The sequence below is a fragment of the Oncorhynchus kisutch genome, linkage group LG5, assembly GCF_002021735.2.
Source record: "Oncorhynchus kisutch isolate 150728-3 linkage group LG5, Okis_V2, whole genome shotgun sequence".
In the NCBI taxonomy this organism is placed as follows: domain Eukaryota; kingdom Metazoa; phylum Chordata; class Actinopteri; order Salmoniformes; family Salmonidae; genus Oncorhynchus; species Oncorhynchus kisutch.
The window spans coordinates 57056340-57077044 of NC_034178.2; the positions used below are offsets into that span (position 1 = coordinate 57056340).

Sequence of the window (20705 nt, forward strand, 5' to 3'; positions counted from 1 at the left end):
CAAGCTTTAAACATCCCAAGGACACTGTGCAAGCGATAATATTGAAATGGAAGGAGTGTCAGACCACTGCAAATCTACCAAGACCTGGCCGTCCCTCTAAACTTTCAGCTCATACAAGGAGAAGACTGATCAGAGATGCAGCCAAGAGGCCCATGATCACTCTGGATGAACTGCAGAGATCTACAGCTGAGGTGGGAGACTGTCCATAGGACAACAATCAGTCATATATTGCACAAATCTGGCCTTTATGGAAGAGTGGCAAGAAGAAAGCCATTTCTTAAAGATATCCATAAAAAGTGTTGTTTAAAGTTTGCCACAAGCCACCTGGGAGACACACCAAACATGTGGAAGAAGGTGCTCTGGTCAGATGAAACCAAAATTGAACTTTTTGGCAACAATGCAAAACGTTATGTTTGGTGTAAAAGCAACACAGCTCATCACCCTGAACACACCATCCCCACTGTCAAACATGGTGGTGGCAGCATCATGGTTTGGGCCTGCTTTTCTTCAGCAGGGACAGGGAAGGTGGTTAAAATTGATGGGAAGATGGATGGAGCCAAATACAGGACCATTCTGGAAGAACCTGATGGAGTCTGCAAAAGACCTGAGACTGGGATGGAGATTTGTCTTCCAACAAGACAATGATCCAAAACATAAAGCAAAATCTACAATGGAATGGTTCAAAAATAAACATATCCAGGTGTTAGAATGGCCAAGTCAAAGTCCAGACCTGAATCCAATCGAGAATATTTGGAAAGAACTGAAAACTGCTGTTCACAAATGCTCTCCATCCAACCTCACTGAGCTCGAGCTGTTTTGCAAGGAGGAATGGGAAAAAATGTCAGTCTCTCGATGTGCAAAACTGATAGAGACATACCCCAAACGACTTACAGCTGTAATCACAGCAAAAGGTGGCGCTACAAAGTATTAACTTAAGGGGGCTGAATAATTTTGCACACCCAATTTTTCTGTTTTCGATTTGTTAAAAAAGTTTGAAATATCCAATAAATGTCGTTCCACTTCATGATTGTGTCCCACTTGTTGTTGATTCTTCACAAAAAAATACAGTTTTATATCTTTATGTTTGAATCCTGAAATGTGGCAAAAGGTCGCAAAGTTCAAGGGGGCCGAATACTTTCGCAAGGCACTGTACCTACAGCAGCATTGCTCTACTCATTTGTATCTTGTCTTTGGGAAGTTCTGGGGTGTTGCACTGCAGTCTTTTTTTGGAAGTGATTTCGCATTTTCTTCTGTAAGAGGCTTACACACTGGCCCTGTTTCACTCTGGCAGACAGACACTGTGACCTCTATGAATGTAAAAAGTCCATTTTCATTGGAGTAAAATGCTCGTGGGCAGTGTACTATATCCACACAGAATCAATGTCTTAATTCACAGGTGGGTGAGAGGGAAAGGTCAAGATTAACTCATGAATTAGGCCTAGGAGTTTTGACCTGACCAAGAAATGACCTGACCATGAACAATTGCCAATACCTAGGACCAGATTTATTCCTGGTCAAAGTCACTTGGTCTGGGAAAAAAACAACTTATGGCTGTGAAGGAAGTTTCTCAAATGGAGCAGTTATTGGTAAGATATCATAACATCTTGGTGTCTGATGTTTTCAGTTCACAATACAATTACAGACAGGCTAATACAGGTTAAGGCTGGCTTTCACAGGTGCTGAAATGTAACACGTAAAATGTAATATTTAGATACTATTTGGTATGGTTTCCTTTGACATCACATACTGTTCAGCATACTCTGCCTAGGAGTTACTGACCAGTTCACCAGCCCTGTACAGTTATTTATTCATTTATGTCTGATTTAGCACATGAAGAATTGATATCTCTGAAGATGTTTATTTGCCAGTTCATTCATGATCCATAAAGAGCACAGTTTTAGAAACAGGGATAGGTAGTCTGAACAGGTGTGTGTTGAATGACTAGAGGTTAGCCTCCCTGGGGCTAAAGAGCAGTAATCAAACCGCACTGGTATGCCTAACCCGGAACAACCAGTTTAACCACTGAACTCATTCAAAAACAACACTTTATTTGACTGCCTATTGAATGTGTCTGGTGGATATCTGCTTCTTTCTGTTTGATTTCTAGAACATGAACAACATTTCCTCTGAGTTTCACAGCAGTCTGGATGGCTGCACTGTAGCTTTAGGCTCTGCAGTGTGAAGTTACAAGGAAAACTATATGATTGAAATATTACTTTCTCCATGTTGACAGTGTAGGTGTTTGTTGTGTGCTATAAAGCTGATGACAGACATTGAAGTGAAAGTGTCTGATTTATTTTGTGTGTGTGTCAGTTGTACCACTTTGGGGGAAAGGAGGCTTCCTCCTTGTCTCCTTTCTGGTCTTGATACTGTAGCTAAGAGGAGAGTTGTATAGCTCTGGATCTCTATACAGTATATTACTCTGGGTAAAGGGGATATGATCAAAATATTGCTCTTGCCTCTCATGTTTAAATACAGACCAGTGATTATGAATGGAAGGAGACTGGGACAGGGGTTCATTTGAAGGCATTGGGACTCCCAAACCTAGCCCCAAGCCCTTAGCACCTAGCTGCTATGTACTAAGTGTAGATCTGAAAGGATATGAAGCAATATGGTGATCATTTCACCTAGTTTACCAGGAGGTACCTGTCTAAATATGTTAGATCTATGTGAAGTGCCTATCTGGTAGAGGCTAGTGGTAGGGGTCTATTTGGGATTGGGTACGGGTTTTACCTGGATCCTTCCAGGTCAAGGGACTGAACTCTGACCTCTGTCATCCTGGGAAAATGGGACAGAATGTACATTTTTAAAATGAACTGGATCTTGTGTACTGTAAATACTGAGAATATCATTAATGTGACCTATTTCTTTAATTCAGTATATAGTTCTAGTTGTTGTTTTTTTAATTTTTGACCATGTTATGTAATATAATTTGCACTAAATAACAAAATAAACTTGAATTGAAAAGACGTTTGTGTATTTTTGTGAGCGTAGCCGATGCGTGTTTCATTTGATGAAAGCACCATGTAAGATTAAACAGCCACTGACTCAGAAGCTTTTGTCAGTAACATTCCAAATCATTGCACCATCTTGTTTGTATTGAAATAACATTGAAATATGTCTAATTACAATGGAAACCTAACTATTTGGTTTATCTGTTAATCTCAGTGTAGCTCAATGGCCGAACCCTGATAATTATGTTTACTTTGAGGCAGGGAGGATTTGTCTCAGTCAGTCTGCATACCTCTGTGTCCCATCACACTCATCCACCCAGGCCTCTATGCTGTCCCCATACTGAGGTAACAATTACATTAGATCAGGCTAAGTGTGAATCACCCTGGGTTAACCTCTATGTGGGGAAACAAGACACATCATTGCAGGAGTGTTGCTCAGACAAGATCTGCTGGCTAAAGCGGAGAGACCACAGATGACCACATAGAAACATAAATACAGGATGATGAGAATCTACAGTAGAATTTGAGCTACAGCAGGAAAACATGAATTATGTGGATTATAATTATGTGGATTATAATTATGACATTTTTGTATGGGTTGATATATTTTTGTAATGGAAAATCAAACTTCAGAAGCCTTTTTATTATAAACCTCAAATACACTACAAGTTTAAAATGTTGATAAGTTCTCCTGCAGCAGGGTGGTCAAATTAAGATCCTACATCTGTATGGAATTCGAGCACTAGGAGTCAATGCCCCATACCAGTTTTATACTACATATGGGAAAGATTCAAATTACAGTCTGGTATCTAGGCACGCTTATAACAAACTAGGGCCCCCCAACTGAACCAACCAACCAACTGTCGTGTCTTTGGCATCATTAAAAGTAAAGACTGTTATTTTATGAAATCAATTCTCTGTAATTACTATTACGTGATTAAACTAATCATGTAAATGTAATTAACTAGGAAGTCAGCACCACGGAAAATCTTCAGATTACAAAGTTATAATTTTCAGAATATAACTCTTCAGATATTTTAATATCTGATCAATTTAGGCCTCTATTATTGAATTATTATTTACCTCACGTCAGTCTCCTTCCAAACGTCGTAAATTGTTGGTTATCTGTAAACATTTATTTACTGACTAACTAAATAATCACAGAAATGCATAAACAAAAAGAAAGATATGTTACTAACAAATGATAGGTAAGATTCCCTAGTGGGCTATGATGACTTGGTGGACAAAGGAATGGGGGTTGGACTGAGAGAGCGGGAAAGACAAAAGGGATCACTACATACAGTTGATAATTATATTAGTTGAAATGCTAATCCTCTGCACATGAACTCTCACTCATTTGGGAATAATTGCAATCAATATATATTTACGCTCATGTGTCTTAATCTTTCCTATTGGAATCCGGTCCGTCTGCTGAAGAGTCAGTTCATCTGAGTCTCTCTCTTTCTGTTTCCCCGAAGAGCAAAGTTTTTCGTGGTTAGAATGGATACTTCAGAGTACCATTCAGAAATGTTCTCATAAAATAGATGTTTCAGCAGTTGTCGGTATTCTCGTCTCAGGTTTACATCATTTCTAGCTGCAGACTAGTAATTAGTATCTAAGATTTGCTCTTATTCTGTAGGGATCGATAGCCAATGCTCCACGTGGTATGATTAGGAATTCAATAACTATTTGCAATCACAGCTCACACTGTGGGTATGCTTAGTCTAAACTAAAACCTGTGCTACCTTAGTTTACGCCAAGGTATGCGTGGTCTGAAGAGGATTTCCTCAGGAGGGGCTTTTATTCGTAACAGTAGAAAAGGTGGGTCTATGACGCCTGATCATGTCTGTGCTCACGGGGGCGGGCCAATGGCTTAGTTATACTTTAAAGGGAATACATTTCTCTCACATTAAAGGTTTAACATCACATTAGACCATTTCACAAATAGTTTGATCTTTACTCATCCCTTTTATACAAGAATTAGAAACAAACCCCATAATTGAGAAATGTACCCATTCAGAGATATAGTTATGTGTGTTTCCTGTCCTCTTTGAGGTCACCAAATGAAACACACTCGTTATACCCGTCTCTTAAGTGTTCACGGACCATTCCCACCTTCTTACAAGTGAACATTTTGTTTCATTTTCCCATTTTGGGGATTTAGGAGTTCGGCCATGTGAAATCCTATGTTCACTCTGTGGTCTCTCTGCATGAAAAGGGGCAGAGAGTCTCCTCCAGGAATTTACGACCTGAGATAACAGAACCTGGGTGTAGGAGAGAGTGAGGGGGGGAGCCATTATTTATACCCAGAAAGGACCACATCATGACACAACCTAGCATGAGACACTCTCATAAGTATTAAAAGCTCAATCCAGGCACGAGGCACACACAAAAGCATTGACAATCAAGTTGGTCCAATCTTCTATTCTTAAGACATTCCCATGAGTTGTGCATTTGAACCAGTGGGGGCTACTGAGGGGAAGATGGCTCATAATGGCATCAAACACATGGAAACCATGTGTGTGATGTATTCCATACCATTCCACTGATTTCACTCCAGCCATTACCGCAAGCCTGTCCTCCCCAATTAAGGTGCCACCAATCTCCTTTGATTTGAACCATGCATTATACGATATACAATGCCTTGCAAAAGTATTCATCCCCCTTGGCTTTTTTTCCTATTTTGTTGCATTACAACCTGTAATTTAAATGGATTTTTAGTTGGAATTCATGTAATGGGGCGGCAGCGTAGCCTAGTGGTTAGAGCATTGGACTAGTAACCGGAAGGTTGCGAGTTCAAACCCCCGAGCTGACAAGGTACAAATCTGTCGTTCTGCCCCTGAACAGGCAGTTAACCCACTGTTCCCAGGCCGTCATTGAAAATAAGAATGTGTTCTTAACTGACTTGCCTGGTTAAATAAAGGTAAAAAATAAAAATGGACATACACAAAATAGTGAAATGGGAAAAAAATACTTGTTTCAAAATTATTATTATTTTTTTAACGGAAAAGTGGAGCATGCATGTGTTTTTACTCCCTTTGCTATGAAGCTCCTAATAAGATCTGCAACCAATTACCTTCAGAAGTCACATAATTAGTTAAATAAAGTCCACCTGTGTGCAATCTAATTGTCACATGATCTGTCACATGATTTCAGTATATATATACCTGTTCTGAAAGGCCCCAGTATGCAACACCACTAAGTAAGTGGCACCAAAAAAATATCCAAAACTTTGAACATTCCACAGAAAACCATTAAATCCATTATTAAAAATGGAAAGAATATGGCACCGCAACAAACCTGCCAAGAGAGGGCCGCCCATCAAAACTCACGGACCAGGCAAGGAGGGCATTAATCAGAGAGGCAACAAAGAGACCAAAAATAACCCTGAAGGAGCTGCAAAGCCGCCACAGGGGAGATTGGAGTATCTGTCCATAGGACCACTTTAAGCCGTACACTCCACAGAGCTGGGCTTTACGGAAGAGTGACCAGAAAAAAGCCATTGCTTAAATTAAAAAAATTAGCAAACACGTTTGGTGTTCGCCAAAAGGCATGTGGGAGACTCTCCAAATATATGGAAAAAGGTACTCTGGTCATATGAGACTCAAATTGAGCTTTTTGGCCAGGAAGGACAATGCTATGACTGGCGCAAACCCAACATCTCTCATCACCCCGAGAACACCATCTCCACAGTGAAGCATGGTGGTGGCAGTGTCATGCTGTTGGGTTGTTTTTCATCAGCATGCACTGGGAAACTGGTCAGAATTGAAGGAATGATGGATGGCGCTAAATACAGGCAAATTCTTAGGGGAAACCTGTTTCAGTCTTCCAGAGATTTGAGACTGGGATGTAGGTTCACCTTCCAGCAGGGCAATGACCCTAAGCATACTGATATAGCAACACTTGAGTGGTTTAAGGGGAAACATTTAAATGTCTTGGAATGTCCTAGTCAAAGCCCAGACCTCAATCCAATTGAGAATCTGTGGTATGACTTAAAGATTACTGTACACCACCGGAACCCATCCAACTTGAAGGAGCTGGAGCAGTTTTGCCTTGAAAAATGGGCAAAAATCCCAGTGGCAAAGATGTGCCAGGCTTATAGAGACATACCCCAAGCTGTAATTGCTGTAAAAGGTTGCTCTACAAAGTATTGACTTTGGGGGAGTGAATAGTTATGCACCCTCAAGTTCAGTTTTTTTTGTCTTATTTCTTGTTTGTTTCACCCAAAAATATTTTGCACTTTCGCAAGCCACAGTAGGTAGGCTATTACTATTAGCTATGTTTGGAGACAGTGTGTCTGTGTTATCATATGGACAATATTGCACAGTGAAATTAAAGGATGTCCATACAGTACCTGCTGCATTGTATGTTATACATCATGACTAACAACATAAGTATTTTGGGAATCAGGAGCAAAAGGGACAGTCTCTCACAACAATTTTGCTGTATACAGTGCATTCGGAAAGTATTCAGACCTCTTGACTTTTTCCACATTTTGTTACGTTACAGCCTTTTTCTAATATGGATTAAATAAAACATGTTCCTCATCAATCAACAAACAATACCCCATAATGACAATGCGAAAAACTGGTTTTTAGAAAATTTTGCAAGTGTATTAAAATAAAAAAGCAAACACCTTATTTACATAAGTATTCAGATCCTTTGCTATGAGACTCGTAATTAAGTTGAAATGCATCCTTTTTCCATTAATGAAATTTGTCACATGCGCCGAATACAACAGGTACAAAAATGCTTACTTTACAAGCCCTTAACCAACAATGCAGTTTTAAGAAAATACAAACAAAAAAAAATAAGATGAAAATAACAAATCATTCAAGCAGCAGCAGTAAAATAACAATAGCGGGGCTATATACAGGGGGTACCGGTGTCGAGGTAATTGAGGTAATATGTACATGTAGGTAGAGTTATTAAAGTGACTATGCATAAATAATAACAGAGTAAATAAACAAATAGTGGGTAGCCATTTGATTAGCTGTTCATGAGTCTTATGGCTCGGGTAGAAGCTATTTAGGAACCTCTTATACCTAGACTTGGTGCTCCAGTACCGCTTGCCGTGCGGTAGCAGAGAGAACAGTCTATGACTAGGGTGACTGGAGTCTTTGACAATTTTTAGGGCTTTCCTCTGACACCGCCTGGTATAGAGGTGGCAGGAAGCTTGTCCACGGTGATGTACTGGGCCGTACGCACAACCCTAAGTAGTGCCTTGCGGTCGGAGGCTGAGCAGTTGCCATACCAGGCAGTGATGCTCTCGATGGTGCAGCTGTAGAACTTTTTGAGGATCTGAGGACCCATGCCAAATAATTTCAGTCTCCTGAGGGGGAATAGGTTTTGTCGTGCCCTCTTCACAACTGTCTTGGTATGCTTGGAACATGTTAGTTTGTTTGTGATGTGGACGCCAAGGAACTTGAAGCTCTCAACCTGCTCCACTGCAGCCCGATCGATGAGAATGGGGGCGTGCTCGGTCCTCCTTTTCCTGTATGTAGTCCACAATCATCTCCTTTGTCTTGATCATGTTGAGGGGGAGGTTTTTGTCCTTGCACCACACGGTCAGGTCTCTGACGAGCTCCCTATAGGCTGTCTCATTGTTGTCGGTGATCATGCCTACCACTGTTGTGTCATCAGCAAACTTAATGATGGTGTTGGAGTCGTGCCTGGACATGCTGTCATGAGTGAACAGGGAGTACAGGAGGGCACTGAGCACGCATCTTTACTTTAACTCAAGTATGACAATTGGGTACTTTTTCCACCACTGGTAGCCATGCAAAAACCTGTAACTGGAGAGCAACACAGAGTGGAACATGAACTTGATTCTCAACACACTAGTAGGCCTATATGAGCCCAAGGGTTAATAATGTATATATATTTAGAAAGACTGCCAAATGCATTCATCGACTCCTACAATATTTCTAACTATTGAGAGTTTATCTTGAAACCCAGTATTGTGACATTATTTTGCATGAACTATCACCATCTCAAAACCTGTCACACTGAGCTTTTTCCATACACTGCAGTATGCTGCAGGAGTCAGGATATTCACTTTCATTATATGACAGGGACATTTCGTGTCATGTCATGCAAAATCGCCATGTGGATTACTGACGACGGTAACTCTGCGACGGTCCCTAAACATTTCCACGAGACCTCTTTCACGACGCCCCCTACATTTTCTGATGAAATCCTCTTCTGAAAAGTGGGCAGAGGAGTCGACCGACCGTACAAGGCAACGCAACCATGATTGTAAAAAAACAGAAGTATCGCATTGAAGTATTATAACGAGCTTGTCTATTTAGTTGATATCTATTGAATACTACATTTCTCATGCGGATGCATTCCATGATTTTATTGTAATGAATTGTTGAGCTTCGTTGAAGTCTCGGATCAAGGTTTGCATCTGCGCTGTCGCCGGGTGCTACGTGCGAGACTCTAACCAGCTTTTTCTCCAACCAAGACTAAAATGGATTGTATATTTTCGTTTATCCTGAATTTCTCAACATGCTATGACTCGCCACTTTCTACATTCACTACCCCTGTTTGTACGATGCTTACCGCGCGAAATAAGTCTAACCACCACTCGCAGGAAAATGTCTCCCATACCGCGGACAACATGGACGATGGTATTCACTTGAACAGGAGAGCTAACCGGTATGCTATTGCTAGTCTTTCGGTGTAAGAAGATGGATAAGGGACAACAGTAATGGATGTTTCACCTGCAATTATGGACAGTGCTCTGGAGTGCACACTAAGTTATTCTCAAATGTGTCGCTAGCAACTTCCAGCGAAACGAACAGCTCTCAAAATCAAGATTACGTTAGCTAGCCCGGTAACAGCTGCTCAAACTAGCATTATTAGCACTAGTTAGCTAGATAACTAACGTTGGTTCTTGTTATCCTTTATTGCCAGACTAAAGTTTGATTGGCATGTTTATTTTGGCAGTCTAGTTAATACGAGTTATTAATATATTGTGAATTAGCTACTATATGTCAGCGTGTTAAATTGCCCTACACGTGTACGTTAGCTACCTAACTAACCAAAAAGCTTTAACAAACTTCCCAGCAGCAAGCTGTCAAGCGGTATTCTTGATCGAAAATGTACTAATGTATCTTGCATAGTGACCATTTGTTAGCCACAAGCCAGTATTGAGAATGTTTAGAAACATGAATCGCGAGGAACACTTTTCTGGTGTGAAGACGCCTCCATCCACTCCCGCCGGGCATGGAGTGGCCTCTCCCCGACAACCAAACCAGGAGCGCTCGTGGATGGGCATGTTCTCCGCGGTTTCTAGGCCTGCCCTGTCATTTCTGCAAAAGTATATACCATGGCGCCCTAGTACTCCTGCCATGCCTCACAATGTGACAGGGTGGGTCAGTGGGAATTTCAAAGATAACTTTGTAGAGGCAGAAAGCAATTTTTTAGGACAACTGGACGACGTCTTGCCTGGACCTCAACACCATGCACATCATCTATCGTACCTGCAATACCAGCATGGTAGCCCTGGGCTAGCAGCGTCAGGTAATAGTACTCCGAGTTGGTTGACAGCAGATTCTCTTTATGAGTTAGGGATTCAAAATGCTGCAGAAATGGACTTAAATATAAGGCAACAAACTTCGGTAGGATACCTCGCAATCGCGAGAGGTTTTCTCAGTCATGTTTTGTTGAACGCAGCGTCGGCTCAGGAAATGAAACACCCAGACCAAGGGCATGTACTTGGTGGGAACGGTTGGTCATCTGACGCGGTGTCAGCCAGAGAAAATAGTACCGCTGGTAACTGGTGGGGTGGGCTTTGGGGAACCAGTAGCGCCCAAGGGTGGCTGTCAAATTTGTCTTGGAGAAAAGAGTGCACTGGGGAAAACAACAGTAATGGTCATTGTTTTCAACCGGAGTGTGGTACAAAGGCTACGGTTACCAAGCCAACAGGGCTGTTTGTACATTTCGATGATAACGAATCAATGGATGGCAAAAGCACTGGCGCCTCCTGCAACAAAGAGGAGCCAAATGACAATGGAAGCCTTCAAACAGCCACCTGGCCAGAGTCTCTCCCTTTCCCTGACTGTTTCTCATTACATCACTGGGAAACAGTCGGTATCAGTGATCATCTTGTCAGAGTTGGAGCTGTCACTGCCTGCAGTGAGGTGGCAGTTTTTACCCCTGACCAGGATAATGGTTATTCCAGTCTGGAAGAAGAACACTCCACCTCCAGACTGTACATGTTAAGGCCTCCCATTGAAGAGCTACAGGGGATCACAGAGATGAAGGAAGAGACCATCACATCTGACACACCAACACAGGGGAGCTCTGGAGAGAGTGGGCTAGAGAGGGATGCATCCAATCATAGAGAAGTGGGTGAGACTGCTGCCACTGGAGGGATGGAATTAGAGGAGGAGGAAGAAATTGAGGACTCTGACTTCTCAGACTCTGAGGAAGAGGAAACAGCGGCTGAGGGTCCACCAGTGTCTACCACCGCTCTGCCCCCCTCCACCCCCCAGTGCAGTAACAAGGCCATCGCCTACATCATGGGCAGCCCCTGCAGCGACGACAGCCAATCAGACGACTCACTCAGCGAGGAGGATGACGATGGTTTCGACAGCGAGGGCTCGTCAGAATTCTCCAATTCCGAGTTGTTGGATGACGATGAAGAGGAGGATGACTCTGAGACTGAGAGACTGTGGAACTCACTGTGCCAAAGCAGGGACCCCTACAACCCCCAAAACTTCACCGCCCTCATTACCAACCCCAGGACCATCCCCTCCACCTCTACAGCCACCACAGCCTGCTCCCCTCACACCCCACCCCCAGAGCAACCTCCCTCTCCCCTCTCCTCTTCTTCCCCCTCTCCTGCGGAGGAGTTTGGCTCGGAGTCCAGCAGCAGTGAGGTGGATGAGGCTGAGAGCCTGAGGCTGTGGGACTCCTTCAGTACCTCCTCAGACCCCTACAGCCCATTCAACTTCCAGGCCCTGCTCAGGACTAGAGAGCCAGTCAGGGGTACAAGGGTAAAAGCCGGGACAGGGGCGCGCTGTAAGAAGAGCAGCAAGACAACCCCCCGTCATGGACAGGGACAGAGCCACTCACCCCCCCAGTACAGGAAGGAGGAGGCAGAGGAGAGACTGGACAGTGGCTTCTCAGAGATCCCTCCCAACCCAGAGATCACCACCACGGGCTGCGTCACAGTCAAAAAGGTCAGTATTGGCGACTTTCTGGTAGGCCTAAAGAAAGCGCCACACACCTTGTTATTCATATGTTCCTCATTCTGTTTTTATAAAATGGTAGGTATGTTCTTGAATAGTATCAGTCACATTGTATTGTCATCTATGGGCATTGGTCACTCACATGACTGAAGTAAAATGTGAGAACCTGGAAATGACTCCTAAAATGACTGATCTTCCCACTCAGCAGGTAACTGCTGGAGGCTGTTTGTTAATGAGTAGCTGAAGAGGAAGCCTTGTTTTATCTCCTGTGGTGTACTTACATACTGCATCGACACAAGCCGCTGGCCCCGCCAGACTTTCCTGACCCCGTGACTGACGTGATGTGACCAGAGTTTTTCTACATCACTTCGGATCATGTGGTCTGGAAAGATGTTCATTAAAAAATAACTAATAATTGGATCTCATTGTTCAAACTTCTTATCCGACGTGGTTATCACGCCGTTTTTGGGCTGGGTTGTTGTGGGAAAATTCCAACTTTACCACATTCTCTAACGGATGGATTTCACACAGCATACAGAAAGGGGAAGAGGGACTGACTGTGTATTAGCTGTTCTGTTTTTATGTGTTAGTATTCCTGTCTGACTGCAAGTGATGGAAACCTATGCAACAACCCTTTCCACGCTCTCCTGTGATCAGCTTCCCATATTTGTACCATGGAGACCAGAGTCGGAGAGTCTGAGTGCACTTAGTGAACCTCTACAGCTCTGTATAATGTAATAAAAAAAAAATCATTATAGACATTCCCATTGAAATGTGCTGAAATGCTATGACTGATCAGTCACTCGTAGGGCTGTAGCTAAAGCAGCACATTGACTGCTGTTAGCCAGATGTGAATGAAGGCTGTAGCTAAAGCAGTAGTAAAACTATCAGTACATTGCTGTGAAACGTCTGTCCCAGTCAGTGGAATGGAAGATAATCACCATGAGAGTAGACCTAGTCATCCATGAGCACAATCCAACGGCTGTCTTTGATATAGTCCGGCTGTATTTTCCATGCCCTTTGTATTACATTATCCACCTATAAGGAGCACACAACTGCCATGTTACTTAGCAACGGTGATAACTGAGCGAGACGGAAATCAAATTTCTCTGAAGCCCTTGTATTTTTATTTCTCTGGCTCGGCGCGCTGGCTCATAACGTTCTTGCAATGTTTCCACAACGTTCTCCCAACCCTTCAGCCCACGCCGAGCAGATTGTCTTCCATCTAATAACCTCCGCTCTAATGGTACTGGTGACCCCAGTAGGCTGCTGCTTATGGAGATGTATTGTCTCTGGGATGAGCTATGGGGCGTCCATCACACAGCCCATTTTCCTCCTTTTTTTTCTTTGCCTCTCCTTGTCTCTGCCCAAACGGTTGCAGCTCCAGACGTGTAGCGTTGCCTCCCAGTGATGAGCGATGGGTATTAATCTCAATTTCATAGTCACATGAAGAATGCTGCTTAGAGGGCCTAGTTGAGTTTCTTAAATGGATTGAGTGAAATTTAAAAAAAATGCAGAGAGCTGTGGAGCAAGTGTGTTTTTCATTTATGTGTGTGAATGTCAGGGTTTGGACTACCGTTTTAAAATGGAAGTGTCTTTTGTTGTTGACATAATTGTACGTTTCCGTTTTGGATGCTATATGCACTGCAGTTTCTCCTTTCAGAATATTGAGTTGACCTGGTTTTGTCAAGCTGAAATATAGTCTAGTGAGTTTTAATGTATGCAGAAGTAAACTTGGCCTGCAGGTGTTTCAGTGAGAAGGTTCTAGTCTGGTGATGTATGTAGTTCTGTCTCTCTACAGGTGGGTTTCTGTGATGAGGTGGATGAGTTCTACGCCAGCGAGGACGATGAGGACAGGCGTGGGCCGTGGGAGGAGCTAGCCAGAGACCGCTGTCGCTTCCTCCGCCGTGTTCAGGAGGTGGAGGAGAGCATCGGCTACGTGTTCAGCTCCACCTTCCGCCTCACCGTCTGCCAGAGACAACACCACAGCTGACCCCTAACCTCTGACCCCTACAACACACCTGATCGTAAATCCTGTTTCTCTGTGACCCTCTAACACCCCTCCCTGTCCCTAAATCCTATTTTCAACAGACTGCATCAGAATTTCTTAGTCATCCCCCCTACCCAGTGATCCTCCCCCAACTCCCAAACCTTCAGACTGGATGTGCAGAAATAACCACTTCAGAGCTGTTGACTAGACCAGTGGTTTCCAGACTGTTGACTAGACTAGTGGTTTCCAGACTGTTGACTAGACTAGTGGTTTCCAGACTGTTGACTAGACTAGTGGTTTCCAGACTGTTGACTAGACCAGTGGTTTCCAGACTGTTGACTAGACCAGTGGTTTCCAGACTGTTGACTAGACCAGTGGTTTCCAGACTGTTGACTAGACCAGTGGTTTCCAGACTGTTGACTAGACCAGTGGTTTCCAGACTGTTGACTAGACCAGTGGTTTCCAGACTGTTGACTAGACCAGTGGTTTCCAGACTGTTGACTAGACCAGTGGTTTCCAGACTGTTGACTAGACCAGTGGTTTCCAGACTGTTGACTAGACCAGTGGTTTCCAGACTGTTGACTAGACCAGTGGTTTCCAGACTGTTGACTAGACCAGTGGTTTCCAGACTGTTGACTAGACCAGTGGTTTCCAGACTGTTGACTAGACCAGTGGTTTCCAGACTGTTGACTAGACCAGTGGTTTCCAGACTGTTGACTAGACCAGTGGTTTCCAGACTGTTGACTAGACCAGTGGTTTCCAGACTGTTGACTAGACCAGTGGTTTCCAGACTGTTGACTAGACCAGTGGTTTCCAGACTGTTGACTAGACCAGTGGTTTCCAGACTGTTGACTTGACCAGTGGTTTCCAGACTGTTGACTTGACCAGTGGTTTCAGGTGGGTTGCTTGTGCGTTACAAAACATAGATATACTCTTTTAATGCATTTTTGGGATGGAAAAAAGAGTTATTCGTAAACTGAATCATCTAAATAGAGAGTGTGTACAAAAGACAATGGACCTGTATATTTTTCCTCATAAAAATGGCTTAAAATATCATTTTTAATTTCAGCTTCAGTAAAAAATGTGTAGACTTACAGGAAATACGCTTTAAATCTGCAACATTTTTACTTTGTTCTGTGCATGTTTTTTTTCACCTCAATTTATGGAAGTAAAACGTTTGGGAACCCATGGACTAGAAGACATCCCCTCACACCTCTCTCTCCTGGCCCCTTACTGTCAATCTGGGGTGTTGAAGACTTGATAATACAGATTTTTCTTCCTGCCTGCTTCCTGATCGTTTGCTGTTTTGTTTGAATCTCAGTGGAGTGATTACCTAATATAGGATATGATTAAGGGCGACTGCATATTGCTAACTAGGAGGTATACAGGTAATGTAAAGGTAGAAGGGCTTACTGGTTCCAGTGGGACAAACAGTCTAACACAGAGCAGCTATTCTGCTGAGCCGTGTGCTCAGTAACCTGACTGGAAAACAGAACTCTACACAAGACACTTCAGCCAAAAGTGTATTTTATATTTCATTTTAAAATGGATTTTTATTAATTTGTCCTTTTGATTTTAATCTGCCCTTTTGGCGTTGCTCCGTCCTTCTCTCTGACACATCCATCTGGGTCTCTGCTCTCAGTAGTGTTCTCAGTTTCATGTCATTGTGATCTGAACCCAGGTCAGTATTTAAGGGGTTCGGTATAATCCTACTCGGCACCCACAGCCAAATGTCACACTGCTCTCCGGAGCTGGATTGGGGTTTAAGAGCTTTTGGAAAGCAAACTTGGTTTTGAATGAGTTTATTCTTTCCTTTTTATAGATGTTATCTTCCTGTAAACCATGCCATGCAGAGTACACACTAACATTGACAGTGTTCTATTTGATCCTAAGCAGGGGGTGTAAAACACTCCACAACTGTATTGGTGGTTAGTGTTAAAACCAAGCCTGTGTTGTAGTAGTGTCTTCCTGGTTTCAATAATTTCGCAGGACCAAGTTTGGGAAAGCCTGATTGAGCAGGCGCTCTTATTGAGAGTGACTTACAGGTATTTATTGCCAAACACGCAGGTATTTCTAGTGAACAGTCAGTAGAGCTCCTCTGACTATTTCTGGGCTGAAGTGAAGGCTATAAGGGTTAAGTGGAAGTATGTGCATGATCCTTGTCTTAAATGGCCTCCTTTCCTCTATCTACTTCCCTCACGGTGGTTCCTAGAATAAACAATTGCTTTCCTCTATCTACTTCCCTCACGGTGGTTCCTAGATTAAAGCAATTGTTTATTCTATCTACAATTTGCACCAATAGACCTTCAATAATGCTTTCTCAAATGTAAAGCTTGCATCCATCAATGGTCATCTTGGAAAGGAGATGTGTTAAGGAAGCCCTTCTCTAGCTACACATCTTAATTGCTTTTCGTGAGACCCAAAGTCACTGAACTTAAACCTCTTACTATTTAACCCTGTGATGCTTCTACGGACCCAGTGTTGTGTATCTATTGTTGAGGGGTTAGTGTCCCTACTGTGGATAAAGGGTTAACCTCTGTGACCAGGTGGGGGAAAAGCAGGGATGTGAAACGCACATTATTCTGAAGTGATTCTCAGAATGAAAAAAAATACAATATGAAAGCTGTGCTCGGATCTGAAGAATATAACTCTTTAACTTGGTGTTATTTTAGTCAGTACAATTAACATGAAATTGTTTTATTTTTGTAAAATTTAGAATAAGTTAGTTGCGCTGCATAACTTATACATTTTGAATCCATATTCATTGAAAATAAATCAATATTGAATTATGAATGAGGTTTGTCTTGTTTCTTGCCCCATATTTCCCAGCAAATAATTTACTGGTCTTAATTTGTTTGACGTTCATGATTTTTAAAATCTGGTTCGGGTGCAACACCGGACTGGAGGGAGGGTTGTGATGATCATCATAAAAGGGCACTTGACCCCAAACTGGTACTGTACCATTAAACAGTGTACAAAACATTAACAACACCTGTCTTTTGCCCTCAACAGCCTCAATTCATGACGGCATGGACTCCACAAGGCGTTAAAAGCATTCTACAAGGATGCTGGCCCATGTTGGCTTCAATGCGTCCCACAGTTGTGTCAAGGTGGTTGGATGTACTTTGGGTGGTAGACCATTCTTGCTCGATACACACAAATCAAATTTATTTATATAGCCCTTCGTACATCAGCTGATATCTCAAAGTGCTGTACAGAAACCCAGCCTAAAACCCCAAACAGCAAGCAATGCAGGTGTAGAAGCACGGTGGCTAGGAAAAACTCCCTAGAAAGGCCAATACCTAGGAAGAAACCTAGAGAGGAACCAGGCTATGTGGGGTGGCCAGTCCTCTTCTGGCTGTGCCGGGTGGAGATTATAACAGAACATGGCCAAGATGTTCAAATGTTCATAAATGACCAGCATGGTCGAATAATAATAAGGCAGAACAGTTGAAACTGGAGCAGCAGCACAGTCAGGTGGAAGTTGAAACTGGAGCAGCAGCATGGCCAGGTGGACTGGGGACAGCAAGGAGTCATCATGTCATGTAGTCCTGGGGCATGGTCCTAGGGCTCAGGTCCTCCGAGAGAGAAAGAAAGAGAGAAGGAGAGAATTAGAGAACACACACTTAGATTCACACAGGACACCGAATAGGACAGGAGAAGTACTCCAGATATAACAAACTGACCCCAGCCCCCCGACACATAAACTACTGCAGCATAAATACTGGAGGCTGAGACAGGAGGGGTCAGGAGACACTGGCCCCATCCGAGGACACCCCCGGACAGGGCCAAACAGGAAGGATATAACCCCACCCACTTTGCCAAAGCACAGCCCCCACACCACTAGAGGGATATCTTCAACCACCAACTTTTACCACCAACACAGGAAACCAGGAAACCGTTGAGCGTAAAAATACAAAACAAAAACAGGGGAGTTACAGTTCTTGACAAACCGGTGCGCCTGACACCTACTACAATACCCCGTTCAAAGACACTGTAAATCTTTTGTCATGTTGTGTTGATACCATACTATGCTGTTGTCTTAGGTCTCTTTATGTAGTGTTACGGTGTCTCTTATTGTAATGTCTGTTTTGTCCTTTATTTATTTAAATCTCAGCCCCCGTCCGTCCCCGCAGGAGGCCTTTTGGTAGTCCATCATTGTGAATAATAATGTATTCTTAACTGACTTGCCTTGTTAAATAAAAACACATTCACCCTCTGAATGACACACATAATCCATGTCTCAAGGCTTAGAAATCCTTATTTAACCTGTCTCATCCCCCTTCATCTACACTGACTGAAATGGATTTAACAAGTGACATCAATAAGGGATCATAGCTTTCACCTGCTCAGTCTGTCATGGAAAGAGCATGTGTTCTTAATATTTTGTACACACAGTGTAGATAGGTTTGTCACTAGCTACCACAGACACAAAGTTATAAAACAACTATTTCTACAATTTATCTTCCTACATTCAGATTTGAACCTTAACGCTAACTACACTGTTAACCTTATGCCTAACCTTAAATGAAGACCGAAAAGCACTTTTTTTATTTGTTGATTTTTACAAAATAGCCCATTTTTACTTTGGCTGTGCTATCTAGTGGAAACCTGAATATAGTAATCCACTTTTCTACTGTCCACACAGTAACATTTTTTCAGAATGTACTGTAACATTGTATGCACCTGGGCTGTACTAGGCCCCATTATTTAGCATGGAGTCAGTGGATGTATGGTTCTTAGCAACTGGAGCCAGTCAGCAATGTGAATGTGCAGTATGAGGTGAAAACATGCACAGATGCAAACAGCTGTCAGAGACCAACAGGCCCGCCTCCCCAGAACACCACAGGCATACTCAGCCTAGAAAGGATTATAGAAAGATTTCAACCTCAATCCTAGAGGCACTCAAAATCGGATAAGAGATGGGTGGCTAAATATATAGAGAAAAACAAATCCTTCTACAGATCATTATGGATAGTGGATACATGGCAATCATTTTAATCAATTAAAACCAATGATGTACGTATACAAACACTTGGATTTGTCCGTGGTATTTGTTGAAGATACTTAAAAGTTATATATTTTTTGTAAAAATACATATTTTTTAATTGAAACCCAATCTACAGTGAAGCTGCTCAACATTGACATTACATTCAGTCGTCTGATTCCCATAGTTGTTTTGTTATGTTCCATTATCAACCAATAGAGGTCGCTCTTGCTTGTTATCATAGCAGGAGCGTACCAGTCGATCGACTGAGATGGTGGAGATCTCAATTGCATACTGCTCACGCCCTCGTCTCCTTAAAACCTATTGGATGAGAAAGTCAGAGTTCCGTCCTCTCTGACCTTCTCCTGTAATGAGTTTTGAGAAGGAGACGAGCAGAGGACGCGAGGAGATCTTCCTGAGGACTGTGCAACTGCTTTCTGCTCAAAACGATCATCATAATTGTGATTTGCTGCATTACAACATGAGACATTTGCTTATTAATGAATTGACATGCATTGCAGTAGACTTTTTGCAAACCAAGTAGCATTAAGTATGTGGTTACATTTATTATTTGTAGAAAACTGAAAAGGTGTAGGATAGGACCAAATTTTGATTGTTGGATGCAGATTTAATCAATTTAATCAGTGTGTGGCTTTCACAGTTTTTGTGGTTGCATTGTAAAAAATATGAAGAACCAATCAAATCTGAAACAGTTCAGTTGAGATTAGTCTATATTTTCTCATTTATGTGACCTGTGTGGCAAAGTCTGATCAAAATCTGAGAACTCTATTCCTCCTCTGATATTCGGTGCTTCCCCTGCAGGTCCATCCTGGCCATGGAAAAGTTAATCTGGGACTGGCCAATGCTGTCATCTCATTGGCTGAATGGAATGCCTGGAGGTGGTGCCTAGGAGGAGATTAAAGGCATGTCTCTCTCTAATGAAAGGGGAATTGAACAGCTGTGACGTTGCCACCCACCACCAATCCAAAGAGAACTCTCTCCCCCTTCCTCTCTCTCCCCCTCCCTTCCTCTCTCTCCCCCTCCCTTCCTCTCTCTCCCCTCCCTTGCTCTCTCTCCCCTCCCTTCCTCTCTCTCCCCCTCCCTTCCTCTCTCCCCCTCCCTTGCTCTCTCTCCCCCTCCCTTGCTCTCTCTCCCCCTCCCTTGCTCTCTCCCCCTCCCTTCCTCTCTCTCCCCCTCCCTTCCTCTCTCTCCCCCTCCCTTGCTCTCTCTCCCCCTTCCTCTCTCTCCCCCTCCCTTCCTCTCTCTCCCCCTTCCTCTCTCTCCTCTCCCCCTTCCTCTCTCTCTCCCTTCCTCTCTCTCCCCCCCCTTCCTCTCTCTCCTCACTCTCCTCTTCTCATTCTCCCCTCCCTTCCTCTCTCTCCCCCTCTCCTTGCTCTCTCCACCTCCCTTCCTCTCTCGCCCCCTCCCTTGCTCTCTCTCGTCCCCCTCCCTTCCTCTCTCTCTCCCCCTCCCTTCCTCTCTCCCCCCTCCCTTCCTCTCTCTCCCCCTCCCTTCCTCTCTCTCCCTCCTTCTCTCTCTCCCTCCCTTCCGCTCTCTCCCCCGCCTTCCTC

General features: G+C 43.3%; 1 protein-coding gene across 3 annotated transcripts; it reads left to right on the top strand.

Annotated features, from left to right (window-relative positions):
• Nucleotides 1-9147: 9147 nt before the first annotated feature.
• On the top strand, nucleotides 9148-16940 carry ppp1r15b (protein phosphatase 1, regulatory subunit 15B). Of its 3 annotated transcripts, none has more exons than XM_031825474.1 (2): nucleotides 9148-12148; nucleotides 12363-13890. In XM_031825474.1, the coding sequence occupies exons 1-2, from the start codon at nucleotides 10118-10120 to the stop codon at nucleotides 12399-12401; spliced, it is 2070 nt and encodes a 689-aa protein (XP_031681334.1). In that variant the 5' UTR covers nucleotides 9148-10117; the 3' UTR covers nucleotides 12402-13890. The 3 variants fall into 3 exon arrangements, with proteins under 3 accessions (XP_031681334.1, XP_031681335.1, XP_020339319.1); XM_031825475.1 differs by having other exon boundaries at nucleotides 12366-13890; XM_020483730.2 differs by lacking the exon at nucleotides 12363-13890 and adding an exon at nucleotides 13959-16940 and having other exon boundaries at nucleotides 9151-12148.
• Nucleotides 16941-20705: the final 3765 nt, after the last annotated feature.

What these genes read in the sequence shown, in the direction of transcription:
- ppp1r15b (XM_020483730.2), top strand. Translation starts at nt 10,118, where the DNA reads ATGTTTAGAAACATGAATCGCGAGGAACACTTTTCTGGTGTGAAGACG. An exon ending in GCTGCGTCACAGTCAAAAAG is followed by an intron (nt 12,149 to 13,958) that starts GTCAGTATTGGC and finishes GTCTCTCTACAG; the next exon opens with GTGGGTTTCTGTGATGAGGT.